General features: G+C 39.0%; 1 protein-coding gene across 1 annotated transcript in view; it reads right to left on the reverse strand.

The window, feature by feature from the left end:
* The window catches only part of UNC79 (unc-79 homolog, NALCN channel complex subunit), a 235,537-nt gene that overhangs the window by 17,817 nt on the left and 201,745 nt on the right, over positions 1–15,975 (reverse strand). Inside the window, exons 43-44 of the mRNA XM_041757925.1 lie at positions 13,015–13,119; positions 4,913–4,990 (exon numbers count right to left, since the gene is read on the reverse strand). Of these exons, the coding sequence (XP_041613859.1) occupies positions 4,913–4,990; positions 13,015–13,119 (183 nt within the window). The remainder of the gene's footprint in view (positions 1–4,912; positions 4,991–13,014; positions 13,120–15,975) is intronic.

Genomic DNA, 15,975 nt, shown 5'->3' on the forward strand with positions numbered 1-15,975 from the left:
AGAGAGAGAAAAGAAATGATCATCTTCCCTACACACCAGCAGCATGTTTGGGAAGTTTTCAAGGAAAAGAAAGCATACTTGCATCTCCCGTTATTAAATGGCATAAGCCCGCCCAGGGCAATGCAGTGAATTTAGGATTATAAGCAAAGAAAAGGCAAATGAACAGACAGGCTGCTCCATCAAAGCTGTATGAGAGAACCCACACATCAGGCTGTATATAATGTGGATCAAAAGCAGGCCGTCATCTTTGAAGCCATCTGAATACTATGCTAAGGCCTTTCTTAGTTTTCTTTTGGAAAATCTGGAACATTATAGACTTAACTAGCTCACCCAGTGGCTCTCATTTTCCCATATTCATGTAAATCTGCACAGCCCTGAACTATATCACCTTCTATCTCTTCTAGAATGTTACGCCTGTCAGTTCCTCTGACAGGATAACAAACAGTAAAATAAGGTCATTGGCAGTTCTGTCAGGGTGTTTTCCAAGCATTTTGTATGTTCTAAGGTTTTCTTCTTTTAATTTAAATCAAGTGAAGGAATTATAAAAGGTTATTGTGTTCCTGCTTTTGGAATATTAATCCTTTAGTGCAAGAAAGGATTTCCCCCCTATTTATTTCATTTTCTCTGACCTTTCACATGTCATGCAAATAGGAGCATATACTCTGTTCTTTAATTTCTTCAAAGGGATTTGTTTCTTTCATAGGCAATATTTTATACCATTTCAGTGAGGCAAATGTCAAGGAAAATAATTACTAGGTGCATTATTCAATATTTGTCTTTTCACTTTAACTTTCAAAAAAATGAGAGCGATGAATTTACTAATATCCAGTTACTTTGGCTCCAGAGACAGCATCTACATCTAATAAAAGCCTTCAAGTGCAGGATCATCTTAGCCATCTACCCTTATAAAACGAAGCATATCATTTCCAATCTCCCCACCCACCTTTTTTTTTTCTTTTTTACTTTGCAAAAACATAGGCATAACCTTAGGTGTGTTGTTTTTTAAAAAAGCAAAAAACATAAAGAGTCAAGCTCCACTTGTTTCAGAATGCCCATATTCATTTCAATAGGGAAACTGATGCTAAGGTGCTGAAAAGCGATCTAAACATAAAAACATGAATGGAAGTGACTCATACCCAATTCTTCCTTGAAACTCATATCTCATTTCAAAGTTATGTTTTTGAGATTGTTTTTTTTTTTAATTGTTTTTTTTTTTTTATGATAGTCACAGAGAGAGAGAGAGAGAGAGAGAGAGAGGCAGAGACACAGGCAGAGGGAGAAGCAGGCTCCATGCACCGGGAACCCGATGTGGGATTCGATCCCGGGTCTCCAGGATCGCGCCCTGGGCCAAAGGCAGGCGCCAAACCGCTGCGCCACCCAGGGATCCCTGTTTTTGAGATTGTAAAGTGACACATTTTCAATTTGGAAAATAGAAATTAACAAAAGAGAGAAAAATCACTGTTCTAGTTCCTGTCTTCGATCAGTGAGACAGTCACTATCAATATTTGTTTCCAACATTTTTGAACGCATATAATATACACACATACACATAATTTTTAGAAGGCTGAGATCGTTTTTCTAGACTGCTTTAAAATTAAATCCTTCATAAGCATTTTCCAACTAATTACTCTTTGAAAATTTGATTTGGTAGCCACAAAATAATCTATTTTATGGCGGTAACTTACTTTATTTAAACAATACACTAATATGAATCAACACCAAAAAAATCTGATTAAAAAATGGGCAGAAGATCTAAAAAGACATTTTTTCAAAGAAGACATCCAGTTGGCCAACAGACAGATGAAAAGATGCTCAACATCACTCATTACCAGGGAAATGCAAATCAAAATCAAATGATCTTTTAAAAAAGAAACAAAAAACCAAAACAAATCCACAATGAGATATCCACCTCACACCTGCCAGAATAGCTAAAATAAAAAAAGATAAGAAATAACAAGTGTTGGCAAGGATGTGGAGCAAAAGGAACTCTTGTACAGTGTTGATGGGGATGTAAACTGGTGCAGCCACTGCAGAAACAGTATAGAGATTCCTCAAAAAATTAAAAATAGAAACACAGAGTGATCCAAAAATTCTACTACTGGGTATTTATCCAAAAAAAACAAAAACACTAATTCTAAAAGATATACGCACCCCTATGTTTACTGCAGCATTATGTATAGTAGCCAAGATGTGAAAGTAATTCAAATGTCCACTATACTCAAAAGAGTTTTAAAAAAACAATATGCTAGGGTGCCTCGGTGGCTCAGTCAGCTAAGTGTCTGCCTTCAGCTCAGGTCATGATTCCAGGGTCCTGAAATTGAGTCCCAAGTCAGGCTCCCTGCTTAGCAGGGAGATTGTTTCTCCTTCTGTTCCTTCCCCCACTTGTGCTCTCTCACTCCCTAATAAATAAATAAATAAATAAATAAATAAAATCTTTAAAAAAGTAAAAAATTAAAAACAACATGCTAATGTTAGATCTTAATTTTATTTTCATATTTTTACTATTTTAAATGCTACTTTAATAAATATATTCCTTATGTGTATATTAAAGTATTTTATTTTATTTATATTTATTATTAAATTATTTTCTCAAACACAGTACTAGAAATAAATTCTCAAATTGTTTTTTGGCAAGGGGGTACCATTTTTCACTACCACTAGCAGCTTAAAAGAATGCTTGTTTTACATCATCAATAAGTTTAATCATTAAGAAAGATCTGCTGATTTGCTAGCTGATTTCAATTTTATGTTTTTAAATATTATAATACTTTGTATTAATTTATAGTTAACCAATTGTTAGTGACGGTAAAAAGCATATTTTGTCTGAATGGCTTACTGGGCACTGGAAAAGATTCTGTATATGGATCCTCTAACTTTTTGCTTTTCTGTTATTGGAATGTTTGTCTTTTACTTAACGATTTCAACAAAATTCTGATTTATTAGGTATATTATTTTTAAGCTATCATGTAGGTGGCAAATACTGAGTTTTAAAGAATTAATAAGGAAACTAGTGAGTGTGCAGCAGACTGGCTAAGTCCTTAGAGAACTGCTTCTCTTCTTCCCTCCCATGCAACTAGACCAAATTTCCCACCATCTCTTGCAGTCAGGAGTGGCCATATGACAGTTCTAGCCAATGAGTGTGAGTAGAAGAAATATGCATCATTCAGACCTGGCTCATGAAAACCTTCCACGTACAATATTCTCTTCTCTTTCCCACCTACGTGCAGATTGCAGAGGACTGCACATGACAGAAGGAACCTGATCCCCAAACTTTCATATGGGAGTCCTCCTCCTCCTACTAATCAGGATACCCATTTAAACTTAATATGAGCAAACAATCAATTTTCTGTGTGTTAGGTGGCTGGAAATTCATCTCATAGCATCTTTTATCACCCTAACTACTATTAAGATCTCTTTAAAAAAACATAGTCTAGTAATTCTACTCCCAAAAATTTATTATAGTCTCAAAGATAGATGAAGACTTAAGCACAAAGATGTTTCTCACATATTAGTTATGACTGCAAAATATTGAAATTAACAAAAATATCACAAAATAATTAATGTTAATATATATAATAGGTAATGTTTACTTAGCATTTACTATATATATGGCATCATGTTAATATGCTTTCTGTGCATTATCTCACTCCCCAAACTAGACATTGGGCCCTATTATATCCCATTCTATAGATAATACAAATCAAAGAATTATAGGTTAAATAACTTTCCTGATCACACAGCTAGTAAATGGCAGACCTCAGATGCTGCTGTGAGTCTAACCCACATCCACTTAAGCACTATTCTATGGTGCATTCACAAGAGGTGAGCCATCAAACTTTGGAAATAATGCTTAGGACATATGAAACCAAAGCTGCATCTATATTATAATTAGGTTTAAAAAAATATGCAGAGAAAAAGTGAAAGAAAATATATTAGTATGGTGGCAACAAAACTATCTCTGTGTTGAGTGATTATTATTTCTCTGTCATAAAATTTTTCCATATAAAAAAAATTAAATAACTAGTATTTTAATAAAATGTTTACCATTGTAAATAAAACTGGTATACTTATAAATGTAAATTAATAAAAACTTTTTTAGAAAACAATAGGAGACTACATAGCATTAAGACATTCCTTCTTTCTAAGGAATTTATGCCAAGGATATAATTCAAAATAAACATGAGGATTGTCTTTGTAGGAATATATATATACATACACACACATACACAGTAGCAATGAAAGTGGCAGAGGGATTATAGGTGATCCTTTTTCTTTAAAAATTTCCCTACTGAAAATTTAAATAATTTAAATAATTTAAAACTTAAATACTTTTTTTCAACTAACAATAAATATCTCTACAATTTCTTGAGTTTCGTTGCAGTCAACTTACTCTCGATGTTATGGTGGTTTCTCATCGTTAGCTCTGTCCGTGAAAATCTTAACCTATTTTACCAAATAGTTCACTGGTTCATAATAATGGGATTTTTATTTTAATTTTCAGAGGAAATATTACAAAGAAAACCAAAGTGTCATAATGCTTATTTCTTTCTGGCAGTGGTTAAATTGAGTTGGTTAATGGGAGCCAGTAAAAGAAAATTGATTCTGGAAAAATTGAATTGTAATCAAATGTATTTTGTATGTCTGGTAATTTCTTTCCTTCCCTTAACTGGCTGCTTCAGTTTTACTGATGTCTCCTGGAATTAAAAGTTTCCAGGGACTGGGATTAACTTAAATTTTCACTAGTGCTTTCTTTCTTTCTTTCTTTTTTTTTTTTTAATGCTAATATGTTCTCAGTTTTACAGTGTTTATTCTATCAAGAGTGAACCAGGACACAGACCAGAAATGCCTCTTTATTAAATGGGAAAATGAGAAGAAATATAAAACACAGATAGTTAATTCAGCCAGGACTTACTCCAGGTACAGAGGCAATCATCTGCTTGCTCAGGATTGTTGACTCCGCTAGTTTGGTTCCAGCATCTGCACAAATAAACTAATAGAAATTGAAAGCATAATTACTTTTAAGAGCACTTGGACAGTAATAAGTTATTTATAGTTTTATTAACTTGGCTTAAATGCATTAGTGTTTACTCTTGTGACAATCTGCCCTGGATATGTGGGACTTGCTAATCACAACAGCTGGTTCCTATCAGAAATTCAGAATTGTAGAATTGAGATTGACACACAGATTCTTACTTTTATCCAGACAGCTACATGGCAGCGAAATGGTGCACTCAGTCAAAGGGGAAAGACGGCAATGCTGTCAGACTTATTCTGAAGTTATTCTGTTTATTCTTTAGTGCTTCTCGACAGTTCCTGAATTCACATAGATTTTTCCAGACTTCATCATTATATTATACATTTAAGATGAAAACAGAAAAACCATCAAACTCACTGTAAGTACTCTACCTGTTTCTTCCCATCTGAGGCCCCTCAGCTTCTGGTCTTCCCTCTCTCACTTCACCCACACCTCCCCTCTGTGCTGATAACAACCCCCACTCCCATCCTTGCCTCTTGACACGCTTCCACTGGATAGTCACGACATGAGACTGCAGTAACCTAGGAGTCTATTTTGCAACCTGCTACAAGCTCTCTGAGGGCACAGACTCCATGCACCTGACCCCCAGCACTAGCTTCCTCCCTGACATCATCGAGGGGCTCAGCAAAACTTTGTGAAAGAATCAATTAATCAGTTATGACAAGATCATGATGGGGGATGGATTTTCCAGGTTACTATTTAATTTGCTTCATTACAGATTTTATAAGTGTTTCCCACTTCATGCAATACCCAACTATATACTAATAGTTTCAGGAAAAAAGTTAAACATGAAGTCTGCAGAGTTCTCTGTGAGCTATTAAGTCCTGCTTAATTTCTCTTCCCTGGCCCCTGGCCAGTGGCCCCAACTAGTCTGGGATCCAGAGCTGCTTTTCTGCATAGTTCAGTGGCTCTGAAAGAAGCTTTGACACTGACAACTCCTCCTCCTCCTTCATTCCACTCTCACACTGGAAGAGCACAGCAAAGTTAGGTAGGTCACGATGATGAGTCGTGTAAGGTAAGTCAGGACCCTGGCAGACCGGGGAAAAGTAATATGGGTTCAGATCATAGAGAAAAGCTCAAGGGAGGCTGATGAAGAATAGAAACCAGCATATTGTCAGGCTAATCAGGGCTCAGAATTAGAGCATTATTAATAGGGGCGGGTTCTGGCTAACAACGCAGAGATTTCGGCCAAAGACCTTCTGAGGGCGCCCTGAGACTTTTTGCTCAAGAGCTGCTCTTCAAGTGTGGTCCTCCAGGAGGAGTATTTCATTACAGAACTGAGCTGCAGGCCAGAGGACAGCAAGCACAGTTGTCTCTGAAAGCCTTGAGGCAGGTGTAGTTCCATATCTCCATTCTCCATTCTCACACAATCATTTCCATTTGCCTCAAATACAGTTACAGAAAACTGAAGGATCTATTTGGCCATTAACTCTGAATCTGGCAAAGAAAGTACCAGCTAGTAGCATCCAGGAAATCCTAAAATGTTCCATTATTTTATTCAGAAATGCTCATGCAGCCCTCCAACTTGGACTTACTCCTAATATAAGAAAAAAATAAATAAATCAGGATTTTTTTTTTTTTTTAAAGAGAGAGCCTATAACTTTGACCAGAACCTTTCAGTAAAAAAATAAAATATTGGATAGAAGTACAGGGCCAAAAGAAGAAACAGTCCCAATCTCCTGGCAGATACTGCATGTTTTCCCATAAAATGTATTTTCAAAAGCTATCTGAGTCTGCAATCTCAGACAAACTACTCATAACTAAGTTTCAAAACCTCTGCCAGGATACCAACATTTTAATTACTTTCTTTACAGCAGAAATGAGAGCCGAGAGCCAAGGGGTAGACAGAAGTGCATGTAAGTGTGAGGGGAGGGAAGCCCAGGCAGCAGGGATGCTCTGCGGTGGTGTCAGAGCACAACATGTGCTTGTGTATGGCCCCCTAGTGTGTGCTTGCACAGCCTGGCTGTGTCCTTGAGAGCAACAGAAGATCTGTGGAGAAGCAAAACTTCAATGTCTCTCCTTTCAGCAGAAGTCCTCCTCACCTGCCATACTCAGCAAAGCCAAATGAGCAGCATAATGGAAGTCAGTTCTCAGCTTACTAATGTCAATGATGTGAGGCCAAATTAAAATGTCTGATTTGTGGTAACTTTTAGAAGTCAGAATTAATAAAAAATCCACCCCGACATTTATGGAAGTACCACAGAGTCTCTGGTGTATCAAAGTAGATAGGGCCTCTAAAATTATGTATTATTTGACTTTTATCAAATACATGCATTTAAATCCAGTTTAATTTGGAGGGTGTCTGGCTGGCTCAGCTGGTAGAGCATGCAACTCTCAAGGTTGTGAGTTCAAGACCCATGTGTGGTGTGGAGTTTATTTAAAAATAAAAAAAATTTTTTTTCTTAAATAAAAATACATAAATCTAGTGTAATTTTTACATAATATATACAATTAAAACCTCAATAAATACTTTTGTCTTTTTACACAGCTGACAACCATAAACTGCAAAACCCCATTATGATTTTATAGAACTGCTCACAATATAAAGATATAACTAAAACCAGAGAGAGAAAGGATGTTTATTGCAGAAAGAAGAATTCTATACTTTGAGACAGAAATATGTCTAATGAAACACGCACTCCCGCACGAACACAAAAGAATACAAAAGAAACACGACATCCATTATGAAATTATTACTAATTTCATTATCAAAGTGAGACTCATAATAGTATCTCCACCTTTCATCCAGAGAGTGATCAGATTATTACTAACTCAACTAATAATAATAGCCCCACGTCAATAGTATCTTTGACTTAAAGACAACAGCGATTTCTTTGTCCTCCAGCCCACCACTCACCTATCTTTAAAAGAGAATCTTTCACCCACATGGTTTCTCACACTTGACTGTACAGGTATATCCCACACACAGTGGGAGTACCAGATGCAAATTAGCATAGTCTACTCTTGACACATAATAGGAGCTGAGGAAATTTGTTTTGATTTGAGCTTCTATAGCTTTCACAGAGGCTCTTAGTGAGTTATCTCTATTATGAAGACTCTGCTCTAATCCAACTAGAGAACACTTACAATAACCTATTACATATAAGATATCTACAGCAGGCCATCAGAGGAGAAGATGTTGTGGGTGAAAGCAAAAATGTCCACATGTCTGAATTAAAACAACATAGGGCATCTGTCCAAAGTGCAGAAGAGCTATGTCCTGATGGTTGATAACCTAGATTCTGAAGAATGCACCTTTTTATTTTTTCAATTTAGCAAATTCTTTCCTATCTCAAAGCCACATTTCTTTAAAAAGTAGAGAATCCATTTGTATGTCTAAGACTTGACAGGAAAGTTGAAACAAGTATTAGGAGTCACACAGCTAGATGACCACAGTGAACAGGTGGGAGATTTCCCATGATACCAGGCCTCCAGAAAGAATTTCTTGGAATTAAAAAAAACAATTGGTACCTATCCTACCTTGAAACATTTAAAACTTGGGTGGCCCCACATCCCTTGGGAAAATGTTCCGTTGTTCTTTAAGGGCAGAGTATTTGGCAAACAACAGAGGTCTCTATCTACGAGAAGACTAGCAACAGCTCCATGTCCATAAACTTATCTACCTAGTACGGGATTAGAGAAGTACTAACGGAAGTACCCTCCTGGTCCCTGTGGGAGGAAAGAATGAAGGGTAAATCCAAGGTCTGAGCAACTGACTCTCTTGTCTCTAAAGGAACCAGTGTCATTCATGACAGATCACTGGGGCATTTTTTCCTTCCTTCCAACCAATGCTTTCCTTTCCGTTTCCAAGTTATATCTTGAGTTAAACAAAGCCACCGCCACTGCCATCAGATGATGGTCACTGATACCTATGGAGGAAGGCATTGTCAGCCCCAGACATGTTATCTGTCCATACTGTGAGACTGGTCCTCCAGGTACCAGGAGCTAATGTCCATCAGTAAAGAGGAAAGCTTCTCTCGGACTCCAGACTAGATTCTCTGGCCTAAGAGAAGCTACCAGACAACAGGCTATCACCTCCGATATCTTCCAGAAAACCCTGCAGGAATCCTTCAGCCAAGGGCAAGAGAAAAGGAACTAGGAAAAACCTGTAGAAAGATGTCCTATTCATGAAGAGAGATGAAAGATCCCTTTCCCTCAGCCCATGAGGAGCCCCAGGCAGGACCTCTCTCCATGGCTTCACCAGAAACCATTGGGAAGATAAAGAAACTACCTCAGGTTTTTTAAGTGTGCTTAATTTTTATTTCTCTCAGCGATGAAAACAGTTTATTCTAAGAGTATGGAGAACAAAAATATATTACTTCAAAATGGCGTAATGTTTACCATTTTCTAATTGGGGAGACTGAAATATTATTCATAAAGTCGGTTCTCATGGACATGACCTCTAAGTGTCTCCGAAATATCTCTCCAACCTAAATAATCTTACAACTTGATTCTTAAGATTTAATGATTCAATGACAAATACATACTTGTTCTAAAAAGATGAAAATGGTATTTATTTGAAATGGTATATGAAAATCCAAAAAACCATACTCAGAACAACCTACTTTTTTTGGCTTCTTTATTCCTAAAGCTAATTTGTTTTTGTTATTTATTCACCTAGTGGTGATGCAATAATCACTGTTTTCATGGTTTCCTTAAGTACCGGGCAATTTAAACTGTCAGTGTTCTTTTGCTGTCTTGTGACAAGTGCTTATTATGGTTGACTAATGTACTTCACAGAAAACCAACCCCTGGCAGCAGACACTGCATGGGGTGCTAGACCCCAAGAAGATCAGCCACAGAGATCAGCTCCACTCATGACTGAGGGCAATTAAGGGAACATGGAGGCAGGAAAGCACCTGTAGGGCCTGGAAACCTACGCTGTTTTGAGGTGGCAGGTCCCCATCTGGAACACCATCGGAAGCAAGTTACTCCCAGACACTGTCATCCTGCTAGCTTAAATTCCTAAACCCAGTTCACCTGCCCTCTTCTCCAAACCAGCGTGAATACCATTAATCTTTATGGTCAGTTGGTGTCAAAGTTGCTTATACTCAAAGGCAGTGAAACTGGGGTGCCTGAGTGGCTCCATAGGTTAAGTGTCTGCCTTTGGCTCAGGTCATGATCTCAGGATCCTGGATCAAGCCCCACATCAGGCTCCCTGCTCAGTGGGGAGCCTGCTTCTCCCTCATCCTCTGTCCCTCCCTCCCACTTGTGCTCTCTCTCTCAAATAAATAAATTCTTTTTTTCTAAAGTGAAGCTGCTGAAGCTTAAGTAGGAGAGGCTGGCCAATGGAAGAGATTCAGAGTCAGCCCCTCCTTAGGAACACAGGTATTGGGCAGCCCTGGTGGCTCAGCGGTTTAGTGCCGCCTTCTGCTTGGGGTGTGATCCGGGAGACCGGGGATTGAGTCCCACATCGGACTCCCTGCATGGAGCCTGCTTCTCCCTCTTCCTGTGTCTCTGCCTCTCTCTCTCTCTGTCTGTCATGAATAAATAAATAAAATCTTTAAAAAAAGGAACACAAGTATTTCCTGGCTGTGATTTTTCTTGTCTTCCTCTTGGGCTATCTAGCATTCCGGCACAAGGCAAGGCCTTTCGTTCTGACTGCATCATGCCTGACATTCACTGCTGGCACTGGCCAGCAATCACTGCTCTCAGAGGGCTTCAGTGCACCCCGGAAGACTAGCCCATGGCTCACTGAAAGCACATCAACTTCTCATTAAGTTTCATGCCTTTGAGGAACATTCAATTCTGGTTCTAAGGACTAGTAGTATAATGTGGTGGAGGAGGGAGACCAGTAGTGAATATTAAAGGCTAAATGACAGCTGTTGTTCCTCGTTGTCTCCTGGGTAAACTCCTAAATTTCTGTACATACTTCAAAGTCCACACAGTCCCTCTTCCACAACCACTTCCTTACTCAGTGCATACCTCTGTTATTGTACCCACTTCACTGTATTGGAAATGTCTGTTTACATGTCAACTTCACCTACTGCAGAATAAACTCCTGGAAGGAAAGGGCAATGGCTTATTCACTTCCCCAGCACCTGGGCCAGGTCAGGGCTCCTACTGGCTTACTGAGCCTTCTTCCATCTCCCAGGCTGAGCTGGCCACTCCCTCTGCTCTAGTATTCTACATATTAGGTACACTTCCGGTGTAGTGGTTAGCATACTATTGGGATAGGGTTAATGTCTTACATCACCGTATCTCCTCAAACCTAGCCCGAGGTAGGTAGTCTGTAACTATTTGTAGTGAGAGATAGTACTGAATAGTCAATATGGCTATTGGCCAATGGCCAGTGTGGCCAGGTGATGGAAGACCTCGTTGTTCAGGTCAGTGTGGGTTTTCGGTACAGGAAGTGATCTGATTAAAAAGCAGAGTCTGAGCAAAATTCCTTTTGTCAGCCAGAGGCCAGAAGACTGCATTCGTGTGGAGAGAGGGGAGAGCAGTGCAACAGCCAGGAGTTGAGAAGGTAAGAGGGGCAAGTGATGCTGGGAACCTGAATAGGCAGGGCTCCACACTGAGTAGACTGTGGCAGAGGTGGACACCACTTATGTTGGCTACGTGGTCTTTGGCAAGTCACTGAACCCCCACTGATAGCCTCAGTCTCTCATCTGCAATACGAACTAATACCTCCCACGGTTGCATGGATTAAATGCGAGGAGGATGGAAAGCACCCAGCATAATAACAGGTGCTTATAATGTCTCCTCCCTCATCTTTCCAAATGGCACCCATAGTACCTAAGATCCAGGGTCACTTATCTAGTTCCTTGATCTCAAGCTCCTATTTTCCCCTGGTCATTTGACCAACCTTGTAGGCCCAGACTCTGGGACTAGTCTTACCGCTCATCAGGAAGAAATACAACAGCTATGACTCATTTCCTGCGCACTTTGCGCAAAGGCAGTCTGAATGACAGACAACCTGGTCTCAGCTGTAGCTCATGGCCACGTCTTTAAGTCTAGCTTCAGCCCTTGGAGTGTGAGGTGGGATCCCAGTCTACCCAATGCTGACGTCTCTAGCACAGCCAGCCTGCTTTTCTCAACTCTATCCTTAGGTGATCATCCCTAAGTTTATTCCACCTTCCTCTTGAAGCCTCCCCCCATTGCTTAGCCCCCAGCGCTGAAACCCAACCTCACAGAAAGACTTTTGCCTGCATCCACCAGTCTTTTGTGGTCTAGCTCAAATGCTACCTCCTTCATAAAGTTTCCCTGAGTTCACATCATAAGAGATGGGATGCCTCCTGTTCTAAACTCCCCCCAGGATTTTGTTTATATATATCTCTCTCACCTGTCAAAGCCTGTCTCATGTGATAAAAAACCTGCACACTTGTCTAAGTTGCTGAGCTAAGAATGCCAGGGATGGAGGTCTTTGGTCCCTCATCAGTAACCCTACAGCCAAAAGCATTGACACTGTAAGTTCTCCAGAACCTGCCTTGTAGGCATTCCAGTCCCTCTGCCTCAGGACTCCTATGGGTGCTGGTGCTTTTCACCATCCACTGGCTACCCCGGTTGGACTACACACGTCCTGCCACTTGACTATATATGGTTGGGCCCACCCTCAGCTTCATTTCTGCTTCACAGAGATCTGACAACCCATCCATATGTAGGTAATTCTGCATCCAGATCTTAGCCTGGTCCCTTATTTGTGGCTTCATTAATCCCTTGCCAGTTCTAGTAGCTGTTAATGTTCTGCCCTCTGACCTACCCAGATGTATATTTCTTGAGGACAGAAATTACTATTCCATTCTTCTTTTAGCCCCTCACAGAACTAGTTCCACCATAGGAACAAAATAAATGCTCCTTTTTCATCTGGTTTAGCCAGTGCAAGTGCTGAGTGCATAATATTGCTTTGATTATGGCTCATATAAGATAGATTATTTCTCATTTCTGGGCAGAGTTATTTGATTTGTGCAATATCCCCACACCTTCCTTAATCTTTCCAAACATAGTGGATCACATGGAAAGTACAACACACATAAGCCCACCTGGACAAGCAGGAGGAGGTTTGTATCTGGTAAAGGGGACTTGAGCTTCAGGGCCTGCAGGAGTTCCAGAACAACACCACGAGACAAGTAGAATTTATCCCGCTCCTAAACAGAACAAAAGAGAAGTTTTAAGCTATGTCTAAAAACTCGGTTAGAATAGATCTATGTCAAAAGAACTTCCAAAAGTTCCATAGACTGGAAATGAAACACAATATTTGAAAATGCATAATGAACGGTCCTTAAGAAGTAAAATTAAAACTAAAAAGAAATAATTTAAAAGGCATTTTTTTGTGTGTAATGAGTTTACTGAAGGACTGAGAAAACATAATTCAACAGATAAGAAAAAGACAGGATATCTCTTAAATGCCGAAACCAATAGATTTGGTCCTTATTTACAGGAAATGGTAAGTTCCAAGAAATGCAGAAATTAAACAAATCGAAGGGCATTTTTTTCCAAAAGAAAATGATTTGAGAGAAACAGCTGTCTCACATCCTCTCTAAAGAACTTACTTTTCAAATGGGCGCTTAAGCAGGCAGAAAAATAGAGATGGAATATACTGTGCACTACCACCCAAAGTGTCAAATCATAACATTTTGCTTTACTTAATATTTTTCACAATAAATAAAAGATCAGAGGGGCATCTGGGTGGCTCAGTTGGTTAAGTGTCTGATTCTTGGTTTCTGCTCAGGTCAGGATCTCAGGGTGGTGAGATCGAGCCCCATGCTGGGTATGAAGCCTGTTTAAAATTCTCTCCTTCCTCTGTCCTCCCCCTCAACTCCTGCACATGTGCTCGTTCTCTCTCAAAAAAAAAAAAAAAAAATCACAGACACAGTTGAAGCATATGATGCTCTCTTTTCTTTCTTCCTTCCTAGAGGTTGCCACTATTTGGAATCTGGTTCTTTATTTCGTGTATATTTTTACTATATATACATGCCTTCATCATAAGGCATAATATTATTTTTGCATGTCTTTTTGACTTTCTATGACAGTATCATTCTGTGCATCTCTTTCTGCAACTTTTCATTTCTCACTACATTATATTTTTTTAAAATTAGTCCCTATTGATACATGTAGCTCTAGTTCTTTCAACTAAACGGCTTAATAACATTTTTATTATATGAACATGCCAAAATTCATTGATCTGTTCTCCCGTTAATAGAACATGAGGTCATTTTCAAAGTTTTTTTTATTGCCAACTACAATACACATGAAGAAACGTACATAAAACATAAATGTGCAGATAAAATGGATTTGTATCGACTGAATGCCCAGGTCAAAGAGCAGCAGCACATCACAAGTAGCTTAGAATGTGTGTCCTTCCCTGATCATAATAACCAAGTAAATGGAGACCCTATGGATCTGCATCCATTTTCTTTCTCTTTATTTTTATTCATGGTATACTGCCTCCTTGAATGTCTGATTATCTTTGCGTGCTGAATGCTTTCTTAAAAAATTATTTCTAGGGGATCCCTGGGTGGTTCAGGGGTTTAGTGTGCCTTCAGCCCAGGGCATGATCCTGGAGACCCAGGATTAAGTCCCACATCAGGCTCCCTGCAGGGAGCCTGATTCTCCCTCTGCCTGTGTCTCTGACTCTCTCTCTCTCTCTCTCTCTCTCTCTCTGTCTCTCTCTGTGTGTGTGTGTGTCTCTCATGAATAATAAATAAAATCTTTAAAAATATATATTTCTAGAAATTATTTGAGGCTTGAAATGTTCTCTTCATCCAAAAAGCTCTCTGTTCGATTTTCACCAGGTCCCTGAAAGCACTAGTCTGGTCCAGGGTTAAACACACAAGCCTTATAATATCTTATCTTGGGCCACTGAGGGGTCTGACATTGAGCTTGATCCATGTGAGGGCAATTTTACCTCTGGATTATCTTCACTTTGTGGTCCTGACAAACAGGGTGGGGCGGGCTGGCAGGGGTACAGTATCAGACTGAGTCCCTGCTCCTGGTAGGTCCTGCATTAACTCTGTTCACCTCCTGGATCTCTCAGAATTGCAGCTCAGCCTCTCAATCACATCTCTGCACTTCTGTGGTCTCCCAGATCTTAGCCTGGTGATTCATCTATACCTGGGTTGGCATTTTGATGCACTTAAATGTTTAGAAATTATTTTGTTCACTTCTTTTTTCACTTTTTAAGTGGAAAGATAGGTACAAATGATCTAGCCTATTATTATCAGGAGAGAAGTGTAAAATTTTTATTGAAATTATACTAAATTTATGGGTTATTTGGTGAGAATTAGCTGTCCTTATTATGCTGGGTTCTCATCCACAAACATGAGAACTGTCTCCATTTATTTAACATTGTCAAATAAGACTTTCTGGTTATCTCCATAAAGTTCTTGCACATTTTTGTTAGATTTATTCTTTGTTGACACTATAGGTGACATTTTTAAAGTACACTTTATAATAATTCGTAGCTGAATATTAAAGGTGGATGAGTATTCATTTGTAATGAGCATCCTTGCTGAGCTCTCTCACAAAAGTTATAAAGAAGTGTCTACAAGTAGATTTTCTTTGGTTCCTCTGTAATCACATCATCTATCGAAAGTGAGAGTTTTTTTTTCCTTTCCAATCCTTATACCTTTGATGGTGTTTTTCCTATCTTACTGAACTGAGTAGGCGCTCCTGGATCATAATGAATAGAACAGTGATAATGGGCATTCTTGCCTTACTTACTATTTTTAAGGGACTCTGTTGGCATTTCACCATTAAGTATAATGTTTCCTAGAGATTTCTGGTATGCACCATAATAAGTTAAGAAGTTCCCATCTTTTCCTAGTTTAACAAAAGTCATCCCAAATGGGACAGAATGCTTCTCTTTTATCTGCTGTATGATACAAATTTTTCACCTTTAATCTGCTAACATGATGACATAAATCAATGTTCTAATATTTAAACCATTCTTATATTTCAAGAAAATCCTCACTGGGCCATAAGGCTTTTTTTTTTTTTTAAGG

This window comes from Vulpes lagopus, chromosome 6 (assembly GCF_018345385.1).
Source record: "Vulpes lagopus strain Blue_001 chromosome 6, ASM1834538v1, whole genome shotgun sequence".
Lineage (NCBI taxonomy): Eukaryota > Metazoa > Chordata > Mammalia > Carnivora > Canidae > Vulpes > Vulpes lagopus.